Source organism: Ochotona princeps, chromosome 4 (assembly GCF_030435755.1).
Source record: "Ochotona princeps isolate mOchPri1 chromosome 4, mOchPri1.hap1, whole genome shotgun sequence".
Taxonomy (NCBI): Eukaryota; Metazoa; Chordata; class Mammalia; order Lagomorpha; family Ochotonidae; genus Ochotona; species Ochotona princeps.
The window spans coordinates 6,315,335-6,335,463 of record NC_080835.1 but is presented as its reverse complement, the minus strand read 5'-3'; the positions used below and the strand labels follow the sequence as shown (position 1 = coordinate 6,335,463).

At 52.8% G+C, this 20,129-nt stretch overlaps 1 protein-coding gene across 2 annotated transcripts in view; it reads right to left on the bottom strand.

Moving 5' to 3' along the window:
* LOC101524436 (phospholipase A and acyltransferase 3) overlaps positions 1–10,468 on the bottom strand; it is a 32,882-nt gene extending 22,414 nt beyond the window's left edge. Inside the window, exons 1-3 of one of the 2 annotated variants that reach the window (XM_058662885.1) lie at positions 10,332–10,468; positions 9,990–10,061; positions 1,102–1,204 (exon numbers count right to left, since the gene is read on the bottom strand). In XM_058662885.1, the coding sequence (XP_058518868.1) occupies positions 1,102–1,204; positions 9,990–10,004 (118 nt within the window). In that variant the 5' untranslated portion in view covers positions 10,005–10,061; positions 10,332–10,468. The remainder of the gene's footprint in view (positions 1–1,101; positions 1,205–9,989; positions 10,062–10,331) is intronic. The other variant, XM_004596744.3, reaches the window with a different exon arrangement.
* Positions 10,469–20,129: the final 9,661 nt, after the last annotated feature.

Sequence of the window (20,129 nt, the reverse complement as noted above, 5' to 3'; positions counted from 1 at the left end):
CACAGGGAGGACGTGGGTTAGCAGCTGTGTTCAAGGCAGCCAACCCAGAGCCAACCTGAAAGACACCTGTGGTGTCTGCACACCAAGGCAACACACAGCCAAGACTCAACAAACAGCAGGCCCTCGTGGAGGTCATGTGACATGGAAGAAGCCAGAATCAAAAGCACAGACTCTGCGTTTCCTGCTCCACAGAGTTCTAGAAGCTGGAGCAGCGGTCACCTGGGCAGAATGGGCAAGAGACTCTCGGGCCACAGACATGTTCTAGATCCTGATTTGGGTCATGGTCACACAAACATGAGAAACTGGCCGATGGATGTACGCTTGCTTTGCTGATAAAGTTTTTGCTACACTATGTAAAACCCTAGTTCCGTAAAAAGCTTCCAGAAAAAGGTGGAGCATTCTCTGCGCCCAGTATTCTCAGCCTCAGATGAAGAAGCAAAGGTGGGGCCGGCATGGTGGCATGAGCTAAGCCACCAGCTGCAATCCAGGCACCCTGTCAGAGCTCTGGTTCAAATCCTGGCTGCTCCACTTCCCATCCAGCTCCCTGCTAGTGGCCTGGGAGAGCAGCAGAGGATGGCGCAAGTTTGGGGTCTCTACCCACATGGGAGACCATGGGAGGACAGGTGATTGGATCTGTAGGCCTAATTTACAAAACAGAGCTATCTCCAGGCAAGGGTGTGGAAACAATTGATGGAATTTATATAGCTAGGCTTATGGGAACTCCCCAGCCTTCCTCCCTCATCGTATGTGACCCTCAGTCCACAAAAGCCTGAAACTACCAATAAATCTCGGCTATTAACCTTCAGTCAGTGGTCCATGTGTGTGATTATCGGCCCTGTGCACCAAGTCCATCGCTGCCCGACAGCGAACAGGAGGCCCAAGTGGGTGCCCTGAACAAGGCCACAGTACCTAAACATAGGGCAGCCCTATGCATGCCCCCGCCTCAGCCCCTACTAGAACAACCTGGGGTCCCAAGGGGCAGAGTTGGGAAACCACTACCCCACACCAAACTGGTAACACTGAATCAGGGAGCCAGGAGCATCCTGGGGTCACCAATCCCTCTCCTCTGCCCACCCACCAGGACCCCCAGGGCCCTCTTACTTGGTGGGGCCAAATGGACCACATATCCATCACCAACATAGATGGCCCAGTGTCGGTAGAATGGGCGGAAAATCTCAATCAGGTCTCCAAGCTTGGGCTCTGGCTGCAAAGGCAAGAACAGGGCAGTCAAAGACAGCGTGAAACCCTAGGAACCAGGGCAGGGATTCAGAGGAGCTGCTGGCGGGGTTGCTCCCCCTCCCCCCCTCCCCCCACCTCCCCGCACAGCCCAGCAGGGCGGAATAGCTCAAGCCGGAGCTGCTGCCGTGCAGAGTGGTCCACCTTCCCCCACACACACACTGACGGGCAAGTGAATGCCATGGGCAATTTGACTTAAGCTGCCCACTGGGGGCTGCTAACCTGAAGGGCATCCTAAGGACATTCCTCTACCTGGTCTCAGGCCACGACAGAGAATTGGCATCAGCTTCAGCAGTTACAGATGAGAGGGCAGGTGTGTGTGAGGAACGCCTCAAAACAGTGACCCTGAGACTGAGCCCGCCAACCAGGACTCAGCGCCAGGCCTTGGTCCCCTTGAATACCTGTTTACCCAGCACTACAGTAAATCTCTTAGGTCTCGGCCCCCTTAAAGCCCACCTGCCTAAGTAAGCTTAGTGACCTGCAGGTTTAAACCGAGTGCTCCCCTGAGGCATTTATCCCTGGCGCCTCCCTCCCTCACAGCTGCAGCCGCCAATCCCTGACCCCGCCTCCAGGCCATAAAGGTGCCTCTCCGGGTGCTCTCGGGTCTCTCAGCTCTCCGCTTTCTCCCTGCCCCAAGGCTACCTCCCGCCCCTGAGATAAAGACCTCCTTGAGTGATTTATTACATCTGGCTTTTGGGTTTGCGGCAATAAAAACTAACAGTGTAGGGCCAAAGGCAGGTGTGCCCAACAAGCCAGGGTGAGCACAAGCAGCCAGTGCACAGGTGTGAGCCCAGGGCTGTGGAGTGCTCATGGGCCTGAGTGTGCAGGTGCGAGCCGGCAAAGGGAGACAAGGACTGTGCTGCCTCCGAGGGGCCCGGCTGCTGGGAGCACAGGGCACAGCGCTGAGGAAACTTCAAAGATCTGAATCATTTCCATCCTTCAATGTCACCAACAGAAACTGTCACACCCTGTGCTGGGTGCTGGGCCTGGGGCACCTCGACTACAACCAGAATCCAGGGTGGCCCGCCCTTGGTCCAGGCCCGCCTTGAGTCTTCTTAATGAGCGAGAAAGCCCTCCCTTGGCGGCGGCCCACTTTCCCTCACTCAGTCTCCAACCACAGGGAGGACCCACACCACAGAGGCGTGGGCAGGGGTGGGACCTCTGGTCCACCACTCTCACAGGCACTGCCTTCATCCCACACCAAGCCCACTGCAGAGACAAGAATCAGGGCCTGGAGGACTCCCCCCGGGGGGGGGGGTAAAAATGACAGGCAGTAGGAGGAGCCAACCAGAGCTCTGCAATGCCTTTGACGCAGGGCCAATGGGCCCGTCTTTGGCTGTTTCATAGCAACATTAAAATTATAAACAGGCACCAGATATAGCAGGGGAGAAAATATTTCCATGGGAGGTTTACAGACAAGTCATATTGTTATTACATGATGCCCAGTTCCTCCTGAGAACCTATTTTAGCACAATGGACAAGGGTCAACATTTATGAATCCCATGTTTCCCAGATAAAAAGGGGGGGAAACTGCCTGGAGTTTGGGCAGGTCTTCAGGGATTCTCAAAGGGAAAGACTGCCAGGAGATCTCTCTGATTAGACAGGGAGAGGGTTGGAAGAAACCCTGGGCTTCAGGAACACTTCTCGGGTCACCTTGGCCTGAGGCGCCCAGACCCTGGGGGCTCACTGTGACCCAGACCCACAGGATGACTCTGTCCTCCCACCACCCCAAAAACAATGTGCCAGCTTAAACAAGAAAAGACAACATCAAGGTAATCAAAGGTAACTGAAAATATTAATTCAGGACCACTGACCCAGCCAGCACACACCTCACGGGAAGCAGGACAGACAAGAGACTCATCACGCTCACCAAAGGACACACCCGAAGCCCACAGCACAGGGGCCACTGGGGGGACGGAAATGAAGGACAGTGAGACAGGGAACACACACACACACACCCACACACACACACACACGGTGGGAAGACAGGTGCCAGGAGGAAGTGTCTAGGTACCCACCCCCATCCCACCATGAGATCTTACTAGAAAAACAACTAAGTGGCTTAGCAAGTTAAGATTTCATCTGTGGGGGCTGGCACTGCAGAGGAGCAGCTAGGTACCTATTCAAGTCCTGGCGTCTCCACTTCAACCCACCTGCCTGTTAATTCACCTGGGAAAAAGCAGTGGAGGATAGCCCAAGTATTTGAGTTCCTGCATCCATGCGACAGACCAGGAAGAAGTTCCTGGCTTCTGGCTTCAGCCTGTCTCTCTCTCTCTTGCTCATTCTGTGTAATTCTAGTATTCAAATAAATTTTATTTATATAAATTTATATATAGTAGTCTAATATATATATATATATATATATATATGAAATTCTATCTGTGGCTCCAACATCCCATTTGGGCGCCAGTTCAAGTTCTAGGTGCTGTCCTTCAGTTCTTCAGCCAGCTCCCTGCTGGTGGTCAGGGAAAGCAGAAGATGACCCACTTGGGTCCCTGCATCCGCTTGGGGAGCCCAGAGGAAGCTCCTGGCTCCCAGCTTCAAGCCCAACCAGCACTGGCTGTTGGGTCTTCTTGGAAAACAAAGCAACAGATGATATCTTTTTCTATCTCCTTTCTCAGTAACTTTGCTTTTCAAGTATAAATCAATACATTTTTTAAATTTTTATTTTATTTTTACTTGTTTTGAAATTATTATCATCATTCTATGATACAGTTCCATAGGCCCTTGGATTTCCCCTATCCCTTCCCAAATCCCCTCCCCACCACAGAATCCACCTATATTATTACTATAGCATAGCTCTTCATAAACAGTCACATGTTCATCGTTGCGGGCATGGACAAAGGCAGAGAGTCCAGCCATTGTTAAGGTACAGCTAACAGTTTTATTAGTAGTCCATCTTTGATCTGGAAGTAGAAATGCACACTGCACTGCATCCTCACATCTGGACTAAATCAATAGATCTTTAAACAGAAAAGAAGGCAGAGGGGGAAAGCAGCTACCTGGTCTCTCTCTCTCTCTCACACACACACACACACACACACACACACACACACAGAGCTACCTGGTCTCTCTCTCTCTCTCTCTCTCTCTCTCACACACACACACACACACACACACACACAGTCAGCTGAATCAAAACCAAGAAAGCCCAAACTTCCATTCTCAAGTCAGAAGCAGACACACAGTAGCCCAGGGACCTAACAGCTCGTGTCTGCTTGCATCTGCAGCCTCAAAACAGCTTCAACTTTTTTTTTTAGTAGATAATGGGAAAGTTTAAAAAAAAAAAGAAAAGAAAAAGAAAAAAAGGGGGGCGGAGAGAGATCATTTGGTGTCGCATGAAATTTGATTTTTCAGTGTCCACAGAGTTGTACCAGGACACAGGCATGCTGTGCTATGTGTATATTCCTGAGCCCTCTAGGACTGGGTGTGTCATCCTTTTTTTTAACATTTATTTATTTTTCTTGGAAAGGTAGATTTACAGAGAGGAGAAAGAGGGTGCTGCCCTTTTACAGAAACAGTTAGCCAGCTTCCACTGTGAATGGACCAGCACCAGCCTAGGGTTCCAGCTGTAGGCTGTCCCAGCTCAGGACTGAGAGGAGGCTGGGGTCTGGGGGGTCTCCTCACAGGGGAGACCTCAGGCCCCCATCAGCACTTGACCTGCAAGCGCTCCCCCACAGCACAGGCAGTGCCAGCAGCGTGAGACTGCGCCCACGGGATTCCAGAACAAAAAGTCTTTCTCTCCCCCATAAAAGCAGGCTTACAGAAAGCTGCACAACAGCCATTTTTCTTAGCAAGCAAACGGAGGAGCTGTTGCTGGCCTGCAAAGATTCCTGTGGGTGATGTGGCAGGGAGCGGGTGGGGGACGCAACAGTCATCAGTAAGGACCAGCAACACAAATGAGCCTGCAGCCCAGGCACGGCCGTCAGAAGGGGAAGGCAGATTGACGGGGAAGACACAAGGTGGCCTGAGCAAGCAGACACGGCATTCCATGTTCACTTAAAATGTATTTTCTATATGTAAGTGGAAATGGATTATACAAGGGTACTTCCAAAAGCTCATGGAAAATTAAATCAGAAGATAAGTATATTTGGAAACAAAAATGTTGCCAAGATACAAGGAGTCCTTAAAAGTTCGCGGAATGACGGCTGGCGTTGCAGCACAGTGCGTTAAGCCACCCTCTGATGCCACAGTAGGGGCAGCAGCACCTGCTGGCCCTTTGGAGGCCCTTGGCTTTGACGGACAGGACCCCTCAGGGTCTGGAGCATGGTAGACTTCGTCTGACTTGGAGTTTTAAGGTCTCTCTGGCTGAGATTATATGCAGGCACAAAGAAGTAGCACACCCCTTAGGGGAGATGCTGTGCAGCTCAGATGGACTGGGAGCGGGGCTGGGGAGAAGGCACAGATTCCAGGTGACCTGAGGGGGCAGCCAACACCCTGGCTGTGGGTTTGCAGAGGATAGGAGTCAGATGCTCCCAGGAGGGGCCTGCACAAGCAGGAGGCTGAGGTGGGTTGGCCACACATGGAGCAGCTGAGGAACAGCTGGGTTCAAAGTGTGTTCCCCAGGCAGCCAAACAGAGAAGCACCTGCATACAGGAGCCTGGAGCCCAGAAGAGTAGCTGGGGGTCGGGAACATCAGTGGTTCATATGACCACAGCCTGGCTAAAGCAGTTCAGGAGTGAATAGGAGGGTCCATTGCAATGGCTCAACTGGCTCATCCTCCCCCATCAAGTGCCAGGGTCCCATTTGGTGCCAGTTCGGGTCCCAGGTGCTCCATTTCCCATCCAGCTTCCTGCTTATGGCCTAGAAAAGCAGGAGAGGAATGGCCCAAAGCCTTGGGACCCTGCATCTCTGTGTTTGACCAGGAAGAAGCTCCTGCTCCTGGCTTCAGAACAGCTCAGTTCCATCCATTGCAGTCATTTGGGGAGGAAAACAGTGAATTAAAAAGCAAAGAGGAGGAGAGGAACCGAAGACCACTTGCAAGAGGCAGCCCCAGGAGAGATGGGAAGTTGCATGCATGTGGTGGAGAAAGAATTCCGATCTAGACCTGAAACACCCAGATCCCGTGAGCAGGAGCTCAGGGAGGCCTTGAGGGACTTAATGCTTCAGCCTTAAGGGATCTCGGAGCTGGGCGGGCAGAGAGCAGAACCCTCAGGACACTCCTGGGCTTAGGCCAGAGCAGGGGCCCTGGGGTAGAACCCAAGCCTGGCAGGTTCTTTTGTTTGTTAAATTTTCCAGGTGATTGGTCAGTTAGAGCCCCAGAGGAGCAGTGGGAACGGAAGAGTAGGGCTGAGCAGTCAGACCACAATGGGTTGTCACACCTCACCTTGCAGGTGGGGACACCAAGGCGGGGGAGCAGCAGTCACCTGCCGAGGGCCAGCCAGAAAGTGCCCAGCCTATTTGTATCTGACAGCCCCTTCCCCACGCCCACAAGGAGGGACGAGCTAAGGCAGTCTCACTCCCTGCCAATACCGCCAGCACAGGTATTGCACAGGATGGGGAAGCGGGCAGTGGGAGAGGAGTGAGGACACTCAGAACTGCTCTCACCTGAAGGGCTGAAACACACAACAAAAAGCGGCTGGCATTGTAGCACAACACATTACAGCCGCGGCCTGCAGTGTGCTGGTTTGGGTCCCAGCTGCTCCACTTCCCATCACGCTCCCTGCTAACGCACCAGTGAAGATGAGCCCTAGAGCTTGGGCCCCTGCGCCTCCAGGGAAGCTCCTCGCTCCTAGTTTGGTCAGTGAACCAGCACAGGGAAGCTCTTTCTGTCTTATCCTCTCTTGTCACACTGCCTCTCAAAAAAAAAAAATATATATATATATATATATACACATATATATACATATATATATACATACATATATATTTTATAAGAGCATTTTCTTTTCATTGGAAGGTACTCAGGAAGATTTCTGTCCACCCCTGCCCCCGCCCCTGTCCTCCCCTGCTTGTCCCCCTCTGTCTCCACAGGGTGTGGGGGTTTTGTGTGTTTGTATGAAGGACCGCAGGAACCTGAGCACTCTGCTTCCAGGACAAGCTGGCTGTGACTTCCAGCAGTAACACTGAGCTGTGCAGGCTCTGCCTGGGCCAGCCCCCAACCTTGTCCCACCTCACTGTCCCCGGATGATGACAGCATTGACTGGTCCCCAGGGACATCCCCAGAAAGCGCTCAGCACCCAGCCAGGAGCAGCCCATGGGTGTCAGGGTTATAGCCAGCACGTGTCAGGGGAAGCCGGTAAAGTGGATTTGGAGAGCTCGCCCAGAGCCCCTGCCCCTGAGACCTGGTTGAGGGGCTGTGAGACCCATCCAGAGACAGCGCTCAGGCTCGTCTCCTACCAAGTGAAGATCCCCAAGCTGGCTTCTTCCTCTTCAGAGTCTCTGGGGGAAGAGTGGGGGCACTTATGACAAAGCAGGCTGAAGTGCAGGCATGTGAGAAGGGACTCCCTGCAGGGAGCTAGGGGCACCCCAGCCAAGGGCTCCACCACCCCACCCCGCACAGCCCTGTTTCTGGGACGTTGGAGAATGTTTGTCTGAGCCACCTCCATGTTCTAGTCCCAAGCAAGCATCAAACCCCCTACCCCCTCAACACACACACACGCTGCTGCTTGAGAAGGGTCCAGGGACAAACCAGAAGGCCCAGCAAGCTCAAAAGATAACAAAGCAGCCCAGACAGGGAGAAGCCAGTTCCAATCTCCCAACCACCCCACACAGTAGTTGCCCAGCAAATTCCTGATGCGCGAGGCCAAGGTGGGAGGTGGAGCAGGAGAAAAGGCAAACTCCCAACCCATCCACTGCGGCACTCTGGAACCCTGGCGAGGGGACATCTCAGATCGGCCCACATCGTGGGTACCATGGGTGCATGAAAGGAGCCAGCGCAAGGGGGACGTGGCTTCTTCCCCAGGAGGTGCCCTGGGAACAGCAAGTGGGGAGAAGGACAAACAGGGACCAGCTGACTGTGGAAAACCTAGATGCAACAACAAACCCCAGCCCAAGCCGGGCTGCTTCTGGCTACTGCCACGTGCTGGCAGGTGTTCACACTCTCCCCGATTGAGTTCTAATTGCTGCAGTCACCCAGGTCCAATGGTTTCTAGACAAAAGAGCACATTTTTTCTTTTGCAAATTTTTAAAATGTATTTTTCCTGTCATTTATTTGAAAGGCAGAAATAAACGCACACGAAGAGATTGTCACCCACTCATTTACTCCCCAAATGCCCACCACAGCTGAACCTGCACCAGACAAAAGCTGGGAGCCAAGAACTCCATCTGGGGGTCTCCCCGGTGCATGACAGGGCCCCAGGGTCTGAAGCAGCAGGAAGCTGAGGGCGGGAGCCACAGCCCAGACTTGAGCCAGCCACAAAGCTCTCTTTATGTACTTTAACTGTGCGTTAGGCATGCAGGCTATTTCTGTTCCTTTTAAAAAAAAAAAAAAAAAAAACAGCACCTTCTACATCTTAAAATGGAAGATGTCCTTTGTACAGTCAGTCCCTGACACACGACCCAGTCACTTCGATGGCTTTGACTTTTTCAGCAGAAGGGAAACTTGGGGGATTTTGCCAAGCAAGAAGACATACTTCAGGTGGATTTTCTGCTGATGATGTCTTAGTGATACGGTTGTGAATCTGGAAATATTTAGAAGCTGCTAGAACTGATTTTTTTAAAAATTAAAACTACATAACGTGTTGTAACATCTGGAATGATGAAATTGGATTTTAATAAACTTCTGTCAGTGCAATCCAGGGCTCAAGGCTTTGCTGAACTGTTGCTTCATGTAACAGCAGTTTTCAAAATCAAAATTGATACAAACACTTCTTCCTCCAACTGTGGGCAAAGATGGGTTGAGAAATCTAACTCTATTCAGTACCCAACATGAATATGCAAGGAAGATGGAGCCTAACAAGGTCAAAGGCAACTTTGTACAAGCACAGAAACTTAAGTATTAAAATTATTCGTCCTGATGACTAACCCATATGCAAGAACACATTCCCATGAAACAGGCATTGAACCTGGCAGTTCAGACCCCTGCATCCCACATCGTGGAGCACCTGGGTTCACGGCGTAAATCCAGCTCCCAGCTAAGGCAGACACCCCCTCTCCGGGGGGAGGCAGCCGCTGAGGCTCAAGGCAGTGGACTCCTGCCAGGCTTTAATGTCTCAGACATTTTTACTATCCATCGCATGACTGTGGCTGCGGGTTTTGCCACGTGGGGGAGAGAGGGCTAGAACAAAAGGGACCAGTGGGGGGGGGTCAAATATGCCAGATACACACACCATGTCACCCACCCGGCTGAAGCTCTCCATGTGACCGAAAGGATGGCGACAATGACACAGCGCTGACACATTCAGCGCCCCTGGCACGGTTCCCAGCGTTTCTGGACCTGTGCTTGATCAAAACACACAACCTAACTCCAAGTTACTCTGCTTGCTCGGGTCCTGCCCAGCTAGCTGCGGGCCGCGTGCTGAGCCGCGACCGGGTCAAAAAGAGGAAAGGCGGGGCTGGCCAGGAGCTGAGTCAGCTGACCCTGGGAGAGCTGACCCAGAGAGAAGACCCTGGGGCAGCTGCAGCTCCAGGCTGGTACCACTGTCCCAGATCCTGCCTCCGCTGACCTCAGGGCGGCCTCCCAAAGGCCAGGACACCACAGATGACACCTGAGGGCTGGGCGGTCCCGCACCAGCCCCGGGCCACACACCCAAGCTCCAAGGCTGCGGGTCACCATCCCCGCGCGCCCTACCCGTCCCAGGCCTGGTACTCACGATGGGCGCGCGCATCTTCGTGCCGGACGTGGACACTCAAGTTGAGGCTCAGTAAACTCGCAGCGCAAACACCTGATACACGGGGAGGAGGGACTCATTATGTCAGTAACAGGAGGCGGGGACCCCGTACCAGGACCGTCCCACCCCGTCCGCCACAACAGCCAACCTCTCCCTGTGCTGGGAACGGGGACGATTTCTCCCGGCCCGCGGAGAGCGGCTGTGTGCCGGAGGTTCGCAAACTTGTTTACTTGCTCCGGGCCGGCAGTCAGCGGAGCCCGGGCGCGGTGCCCGCAGCGTCTTCCCTTCGCTGTCATTCCCCCAGAAAACCACCGCTCCACCCACCTGTCGCACTAGGGAGGTAACGCGGCAGCCGCGGAGACCAGAGCCGGTTTAATGGCGTGACCTGGCTCGGCCCCTCCCCGAGTGGCCGACTAATGAGAGCCTCGCCAGCGCTCCCATCCCAGCCTCTGGGTACTGCTGGATGCCGCCCGGGGCCCCACCCCTTCCTCCACCCCGCCCCAGTGCCAAAGGGCCCAGTGGACACAGCCTGTGCCACATTGCAGTTACCCCAGCGTCCCTCCCCTGCGAGTGCACTCTGGGTTTAAAAACAGATGGAGGCCCGGCGTGGTAGCCTAGCGCTAAACCTTGCCTGCTCTGGGATCCCATATGGGTGCCGGTTCCTATCCTGGCCGCTCTGCTTGCCATCCAGTCCCTGCACGTGGCCTGGGAAAGCAGTCCAGGACAGCCTAAAGCCCTGGGACCCTGCACCCTCGTGGGAAGAAGCTCTTGGCTTTGGACTGGCTCAGTTCTAGCTGTTGCAGTCATTTGGGGAGTGATCCAATGGATGGAACATCTTTCTGTACATCTGACTTTCCAATCATGAGAGAGAGAGAAAAGAGATAGAATCCTGTGCTCAAGTTCAGTCGCAAGGAAACTCCGATCTGACTGCTAAAACAACTCCTTTGGCGGGGGTTGGGGGAGTGGTGGCGGGGGTACCTGTGCAACAGAATAATCCTCTTCCTTGCAGCGTCAGCATCCCATATGGGCTGTGGTTTGTGTCCTGGCTACTCCACTTCCCCCATTCAGCTCCCTGCTCATGGACTAGGAAAGCAGCAGAGGATGGTCCAAGGATTTGGGCCCCTGCGCCCATATGGGAGACCCAGAGGATCCTCTCAGCTTTGGCCATTGAGGCTGCCTGCTGAGTGAGCCAGCAAATGGAAGATCTTTCTCTCCTTCTTTCTTGCAAGCCTCCCCTGATAAGGTGTGGTAATGTTGCCCAGAATCTGACACGAAACACAGCAGCAGCCTCATTTCTTGTCTTACATGAAAGAAGAATTTTCCTGCAGACAACTCTAGTTTGCAAAGCAAGATTTATTTAGGAAAGAGAACTCACACCCCTCTTGTAGTGACAGGAGGGGGCTCCAAGGAAAGGTCCCCAAGAAACAGTGGTGATGGTGTCTCAGATACCCTGTCAGACGGGACAAAAGGACAAAACGAAAAGAGAAACTCATTCAAGGGGCAGCGACGTAGCACCTTGTCCAGAACCAAAGGGCATCAGGAGGGTGGGGGCACCTTGTCCACAACAAAAGGGCATCGGGAGGGTGGGGGCACCTTGTCCAGAACCGAAGGGCATCAGGAGGGTGGGGGCACCTTGTCCAGAACCGAAGGGCATCGGGAGGGTGGGGCTGGTGGCTTGCTCTTGGCGTTCTGCGAATGCTGAAACGGTACTGACACGTCGATTCTGTCCTCAGCTCTCCTTCAAGGGGAAAATACACTCTTGGAAAGGTAAGAAATGGGGAAATGCACGATTTTACATTTTATTTTATATATTTTTCAAGATTTATATATTTTTATTGAAAAGGCAGATATACAGAGAGGGGAGACAAAGAAGAAGATCTTCCATCCAATGATTCACTCCCCAGGTGGCCACAATGGCCAGACCTGAGTCAACCTGAAGTCAGAAGCCAGGAGCCTTTTCTGGATCTCCCAAGGCCTTGGGCTGTCCTTGACTGCTTTCCCAGGCCACAGGCAGGAAGCTGGATAGGAAGCAGGGCTGCTGGGGTTAGAAACGGTGCCCACATGTGATCCTGGGTGTACAAGACAAAACCTTTAGCCACTAGGCTACTGTGCTGGGCCCTGATGTTACATTTTAAAAGGTAACTTTACCAGGGACCAGAGACCTTAACCTCCTGCTATCCCGTCTGACTCCTTACAGTAGCTTCTCACCTTGTCCAGTTCAGTACAGAAATAACCAGCTGTTTCTCGGGTCTTCCGTGACCATAGAAGGCTCCCAGCTCTGTGAAATTTGTTTTAAAGAAATTTTAGGGTCTGGTGCAATGGCTCAGTGGCTAAATTCTTGTCTTTCAGGCACTGACATCCCATGTGGGCACCAGTCCATGTCCCAGCTGCTCCTCTTCCCATCCAGCTCCCTGTTTGTGGCCTGGGAGAGCAGCAGAGGACGGCCCAAGGCCTTGGGATCCTGCATCTGTGTGGGAGACCCAGGGGAGTCTCCTGGCTTCAGATCAAGTTGGATCCAACCATTGTGGCCATTTGGGGAGTAAAGCAGTGTATGGAAGTTCTTTCTCTCTGTCTCTCCTTCTCTGTAACTTTGCCTTTCCAACAAAAATTTAAAAAAAAAAATCTTTAAGAAGCAGAAGAGGAGGGCCTGGCGCGATAGCATAATGGTTAAGGTCCTTGCCTTGAACATGCCAGGATCCCATATGGGCGCCGGTTCTATTCCTGGCAGCTCCACTTCCCATCCAGCTCCCTGCTTGTGGCCTGGGAAAGCAGTTGAGGACAGTCCAAAGCTTTGGGACCCTGCACCCGCGTGGGAGACCCGGAAGAGCTCCAGGCTTCCGGCTTCGGATCGGCGCAGCACTGGCCGTTGCAGCCACTTGGGGAGTGAATCATCGGATGGAAGATCTCCCTCTCTGTCTCTCCTCCTCTCTGTACATCTGCCTTTCCAATAAAAATAGATAAAAATCTTCAAAAAATAAAAAAGAAGTAGAATAAGGAAGGGAAGTAGGCAAAAAGAAAGAGAGAAAAAGAAAGGGAGAGAGGGAAGGAGGGAAGGAGGAAGGGAGGGAATGAGGGAGGGAGGGAGGAAGGGAGGGAGGGAAAAAGAAAGAAGCAAACAAACCTTTAGGGTCTTACATTGGAAGAAATAGCTCAGATGCAACTCAGGGTATCTGGCTTTGAGAACTGGCTCCCCACCCCAGCAGCAGCAGCAGCAGCAACGGAGTTTCCACTCCTGGGAAACCTGGACTGAGTTCCCTGTGTTTTGGGTCTACATATCTTTACCCTTCTTCCTGGGTCTGTCCTGCCCCCACTGAGATAAGGATTCAAAGCTGAGAAGCTGTTGTGGACATTTGGGGAGTGAACCAGCTGGTGGGCAATCTCACACACGTTCCCGGCCTTTCCAGTAAGTTTTTAAAAGCAATCTATATGACTTTTCCTTTCTCTTATGTTACCATCTCTTACCTCAGTTTGAACTTGGGCTCAGCCAGGCCCGTGGAGGATGAAGCTGGATGCTTGCTGCCCACTGTGTTTCTCAGCTTTTCCTGTGACAGTGAAATACACCAGGGAAGCAGCTAGTGGAGGAAGGCAGCTGCTGGCTCAGAGCTGTGCAGGCTCCTAAGTGGCCCCCAGGGATGGCCATCCTTGCAGGCAGAGTCCCCAGGCAGCCCAGAGGAGTGCACAGCTGTCTCTGTGCCTCTCCAGATCTGACCTGAGGACTCCACCCCAACAGCCTAATCTGCCATGGTCACGCCCCGGAGCCCTACCTCTGAATGTCAGAACTGGTCTCGGCTTCCGCCCTCTCAGAATCATTAATGTAGGACTTCAGGGGTGGAACCTTTAGCGTGTGACCACTGGGGACACCCACACTCACAGCCCAACCACAGCACCCCTCCAAAGCTGTATTCAATGTAAACTCATTCAGAGGCAAAGGCAGGGTCTGGCAGAAAGGAAGAACTTTCAATTATGCTCTTCAGACTTTATGATTGGTATTATTTCAAGGGCAAAGTTACAGAGAGAGCTTCCATCCACTGGTTCACTCCCCCGCCATAAGAGACGTAATTGGGCCAGGCTACAGTCAGGAACCTGGAACTCCATCTGGGTCTCTCACATGGACCAGCAGCAGTGACACTAAAACGACAAGACACACTCTTGAGGGTCTGGGAAAAGCCGGAACCGCAACCAGACCCCTCACCGCCAAAAGAGGCTGCATTTAAAACCTTCTCTCCTCTGCTCCTGTCCCCATCGGTCTAAGCTTTCCCCCCTGCTTCTTCTGACACCCTTCCTCCCACCCATCCTCCTTCTCCCTCGGCCCGTCTTTCTCCGTCCGCCGTCCGTCTGTCGTCCGTCATCTCAGTCCGTCTATCCTTTGACCGGCCACTTTTATATCATTCTCCATCAATCACTTCTCCCCGTGGGTCCACTTGGTGCTGCGTGATAGGCCAGTAATCACAGCGAGGGCATTAGCCTATCCCTGTGACATCCTGTTTACCTGCTGGCGAGACCAACTCTGCCTCCTGGCCCTGGGCCAGCCGCCATCTTGAGACAGCCCCTATCAATCCTGGAGTGGCTTCAGCAGCCCGCTCCCCACAGATGGCAGGGATCCTGGGACCTGGACCATCCTCTGCTGCTTTCCCAGGGAGCTGGACCAGAAGTGGAGCAGCCAGGACTTGAACCAGCTCACTGATAGGCCATGTCATAAACATCCCAAACAGGAGGGTAGCTACACCTGCATTGCCACAGCGCTATCCCCAGAAGGTACTTGTAACTACTGGATCCCAAGCCACCGGATATCCTCCAGACCTCTGCATAGATGCATAGATGCATAGATGAACGGGCTCCTGGCCAGCCCAGTCCAGAACAGAGTAGCTCTCCTCCCTCTCTGTTCCTGTCTCTCCCACTGCAGCCCTGCATTGTGGGGTCAGGATGCTTGTGCCAAACCCTGGCCTGGCCAGGCCACCGGCTAGCTATGTTCATCTGTAAAACAAGGTGGTGGTGATACTGTGTACTATGCAAGAATACACCCCGCCCCAGGTGACAAAGGAAATCACGAAGTGCTGAGTGTGCGCCACGTGCTGGCTGCTATTGTCCCGCAGAGGCACAGGCGCTCGTCACATGCTCACTGGCTTCCCGACCAGGAGAGTCAGAGGCCCCAAATGCCAGAGCTTTATGTGCATTCACTCACCGCAGGAGCCAGCAAGCACACCAGCCAGGACCACCTGCCGGGCCATCCAAGCCCAGCCTTGAGCACACCACACTGATTTCCACCTCTCTACCCTCCCCTTCCAGAAGGAACTAGATGCCATCCCCCTTGCCTGGGGTGTGTGTGTGTGTGTGTGTGTGAGAGAGAGAGAGAGAGAGAGAGAGAGAGAGAGAGAGAGAGAGAGAGAGAGAGAGAGAAGGCTATGTCAGGAAAAATTAAAGGCAAAACAAGACAAAAATCATACAGAGCAAAGAAAGACGCGGGTCCCAAGACACACAGAGCTACCGACCTGTGTCCTGAAGCCTCTTCACCCTGTGCCAATAGGAGTGCCAACACCAGGAGGTTTATAGAGGTCAGAGGCAGTTTGGCTCACAGTCCTGCAGGCTGGCACTAGCCTCTGCTTGGCACCTGATGAGCAACTTCTTGCTGTATCAGTACACCAGGGAAGGGCACCATGTGGCAACACCAAGCTGGCATGCCAAGAGAGAATCTTCCATCCTCTGGTTCACCTGCCAAATGACTGCAATGGCTGGGGCTGGACAGGCTGGCAGGGACCCAATCACACAGGCCATCTTCCACTACTTTCCCAGGCATAGTAGCATGGAGCTGGATCCAAAGTAAAGCAGCTGGAATTTGAACCAGCACTTGTTTTGGATGCCAGTATCACAGGAGGTAGGTTAATCCACTGTGCCACAATGTTGGCCTATAGAGACCACTTATGGGTCTCGTAACAGGGCTACGGCCACGGGAACCCACCAATTCATAGAGCCACAAAAGGATTCATCTTTTTCTCAGGTCAGAGCGCTCAGGAGCCAATCAGCTGCCAATGACCCTGCCTCTGTAAGATAACTGAGAGCTTGGGGGATCAACATTCCAACAGGTAGAATGTGAAGGGCACAGTCAAGCCCTGGCTGGCATACAGGTTTGGTGGACAGGTGGGCAGCAGGCTGGGCACTAACTACTACCTGGCTCCCAGACTGGTCTGCACCCCTCAGGCCACAAGCCCCATTGGGATATGGCCAGCAGCAGGGAGGAAACTTTGATTTTGAAGCTTTTTTTTTTTTAATTTAATTGTTTTTTTTGGAAAATAAGATTTACAGAGAAGGAAAGACAGAGAGAAACATCTTCCATCCAATGGTTCACTCCCCAAATAGCCAAAACAGCCAGAGCTGAGTCAATCCAAAATCAAGAGCTTCTTTGGATCTCCCACATGGGTCCAAGGTCCCAAGGCTTTGGGCCATCCTCTACTGCTTTCCCGGGCCACAAGCAGGGAGCTGGATGGGAAATGGAGCTGCCGGGACACAAATTGGTGCCCATATGGGATCCTGGTGCATGCAAGGCAAGGATTTAGTCACTAGGCCATCACACCGGCCCCAAATTTAAATTCTTAATCTCTATTTTCCGCTTTCTAAGATATGCTCTTCTCAGAGAATTCACGGCTTTGCTGACTCTCCGAGGAAGGAGCAACAGAGCAAGTCTCAGTGGCTGTGCACCCTGGGGAGACCCTAGGGGAAGCTGAGCAGGTGTGGCGGGGTATGACAAGGGCAGGGCAAGGAAGCAGGGGGTGGTGTGAGTCGGCCGTCTGCCCCAGCTGCTCACAGCAGTTCTGAGCATGGCAGCATGGCAGCACTGCTCCTCTGCCAGCCAGCCACTGCAGTGTGACTATCCCCGCTCACCCCACCAAGGGGAGATCCATGAAAATGCCAATTTTGACACTTGAACCAGAAGATTCAGGCTTTTATCAAAGCAAGGGGGTGACATGTAACTTCCTTCTGAAACCATCTCTCTGAAATCTGTCAGATCCTACTGAAGAGGCAGAACAAATCTCTACTGAAATTTCTACCATGCCGGTTCTGCTGCCTATCTCTCCTTCAAAGAACATTCCAGAACATTTGATCTGGGAAAAATGTCCCAGGCTTTCAATCCCAGGCCTATAGTGCAGTATTACATTGCTTAGGACACCAGAGTGACTGGGATGGAAGCCCACCTTGCTGCCAACTCCAGCTTCCTGTTAACGTGCACCCTGGGAGGCAACAGGCAATGGCTCATATGCCCACCCTCCAGCTGCAACCCAGGTGTTACAGGTGTTTAAGGAATGAACGAGTAGATGGCAGTTCTCTCTGCATTCTGAATAACCAAAAGTGGATCAGTATTGTGGCATAATGGCCTAAGCTTCGGCCTGCAGTGCCGGCATTCCATATGGACACCAGTTCAAGTCCTGGCTACTGCACTTCTGCTTCAACTCTCTGCTAATGTGCTTGGGAAAGCAGAAGTTGGTCCAAGTGCTTGGACTCCTCCATCTACGTGGGAGACCCAAAAGAAGCTCCTGGATCCAGCCTGGTCCAACCCCAGGTACTGCAGTCATGTGGGGAAGAGAAGCAGCAGACGGCAGATCCCCGTCTCGCCCTTAAGCCCTACCTCTGCCTTTTGAATAAATCAACCTTTTAAAGTAATAATTATAAGTGGCCAAGCTGCCAGCGAGTTCTGGTCTCCCAGCGGTCTTTGATCTGGTGACTGAGTAGCTCCAAGTGGGGCCGTCCATCAGAGCATCCCATCACTCTGACCCACACCTGTGACCCTAGGTCAGGCTGCTCAAGGTGCCCAAGCCCCAGGCTACAGGGTGGACCTGGAAGGAGCATGACTCAAGCCAAACCAAAGAGAAGGCTTCCCGGGATGGACACACACACACACACACACACACACACCTTTTTAATCAACAGTAATGGGGAAAGCTCCTGCCTCTGGGGACGCTAAGTGGAATGCAGTGAGCCTAGACCCACCTCCGCCTGTCCTCCCTGGGGCATGCAGGAAACACATCTGCAAACAGATAATTTGGCCACTGCACATTGAGATAAGAGCCCTGTTGACAGCTGAGTTCAAGTGCACAAGGTCACATTCACCCTAGACATCCAATTACAAGAATCCTTTTCCCAGCTGCAATTCTTTTCTAGGCCCTCTTTGTGATTAAGCTAGAGCCGGACTAGACATTTCCAACTGGCACCATGATGGCCGAAGATAACCCAAGCCCGAGTTTGCCGGGCACCCCCGCCCCCCAACCGCTGTTCGCGGCCACACCCCTCTGCTCCCCTTTCCTGCCCAGCTCTTGCTGATGGAGGCACTAAAGCTGCTCGTGGGTCTCGGCCTTGACCGCGCTCCCTTTGTACAGGCCGCCGCACCCCCTGATCAGGGACCCAGGCCTCCAAGCCCGCTCACTCAAATACCCCAAGGTATTTGAGAAGTTCCAGGCAGCCTCCTGCCGCCTCCATGTCACCAACAGAGCTTTCCTTTCCTCTCCCCAGGGAAGAAACCTTCGTTACCAGCTGCTGGCTCTGCAGCGGGCAGCCAAAGTCAAGGGCTAAAGACTCCAAAGTCCTCCCAAGTCCTTGTTACCCCCCTGACATCTGTGTCCACTTTCCTTCCCCCAGCCAGCAGCACGGCCTTCTCCAGCAGCGTGGGGGTCACGCCCCGGTCCCAGCGTGGGCCACACCCTCCCACATCCTAGCCACTCTACCAAGCTCCCCACCCCCACCCCCCACTACAGACCAGAGACAATGGCACAGACAGCCCAGCGTTGCGATCTTTATTCCATTAAATGATCTTACGACTCCAATATAAAATGGAAAGCCATCCAGGGCAGAGGTTTAGCAGAAAATATTTTAATAAATCATTTTTTAAAGAAACATGCACACACACGAGACACCCCAGGAACATTTATACGTATTCCAGATTCGCATGAACTCCTTTCAAGGCAAACATCTAAGGCACCACCTATTCACGCCCGTTGGAAAGCTCTGGGAGCTGAAGGAATCTTCCCTTGATCAAACACTTGAATTCATGGCCCACGGAAGTCCTTCCCAAAGGCAGACTTTTCAAAACCATTCCACCCCTAAGCCTAGTTTGAAAATTTCAGTTGCAACTTATCAGTTAGTGGCAGCCTTTTCTAAGTTTCAACCTGTCTTCAAGGTTTGCTGTGTGTGTGGAAGATTCAAGGGTTAAGTCACAGCGCTGGATTTTGTTTGTTACATGAAAAAAAAAAAAGCTATCATCAAGACTTGTTTTTAAAATCCCAGTTACACCTGCTAATCAACAGGAAAACTGGACATTCATTTTCCAGAGAAGGCGCCGTGAGGAACTACAAACACAGCTCTAAGGCACTTGGACGCAGCCTAGTCAAGCCCCCGGAGCCGAGGCGGCCTCACTGACCAAGTGCTGAGCCGGCTGTCCCCCTGCAGGCAGCAGACACGTGACCCCTGAACCACCCAATCCCACTCACTCACCCAGACCCCTCCTTATTCAAGGTACCATTTTTCTAAGTTGGGAAGAACACTGTGTGTGATCTGCTGCCGAAGGTGACTACAATACCTGGCCGTGTGTGTGCGTGTGCGCGCACGTGGGTGTAGCATATGTGTGTGCGTATGTCAAGAGTGAGTGAGAGAAAAGAGAAAGAACAGGGAAAGCAGGAGGGGGTCCCAGGCGCCTGCCCCCAGCGCAGCCCCCACAGGACACCTTCTGCTGGGTGCTGACCCTCCTCAGCCAGGCTGCCCACCTTCACGGCAGCCTGTCCTCACTTTGTCTTGGAGAAACCCGGAAAGATTCCTCAGCCAAAGAGGCGAAGCTTTGACTTCTGTTATTTTTACATAAGAAACAAACTGGGAAGTCATTTTTCAAGCTAGCAACAACTAACTTGTCCTGAGATCTTTTAAAAAAAAAAAAAAAAATTCGGGAAATGTCCTTACGTTCACCGGAACATGCTCCAAGTGCATGCTGGGGCTGGTGAGAGAGAGCCGGGCAAGGGGAGGGGCAGAGCGAGCAGCACGCAGAGCCAAACTGTGGCACAGACTAACGGGCACTCCAGGCCCACGGCTAGTCACAGCCAGCAGTGACCGTGCAAACGCTCTGTCTGCTGTGAAGGGAAAAAAGGG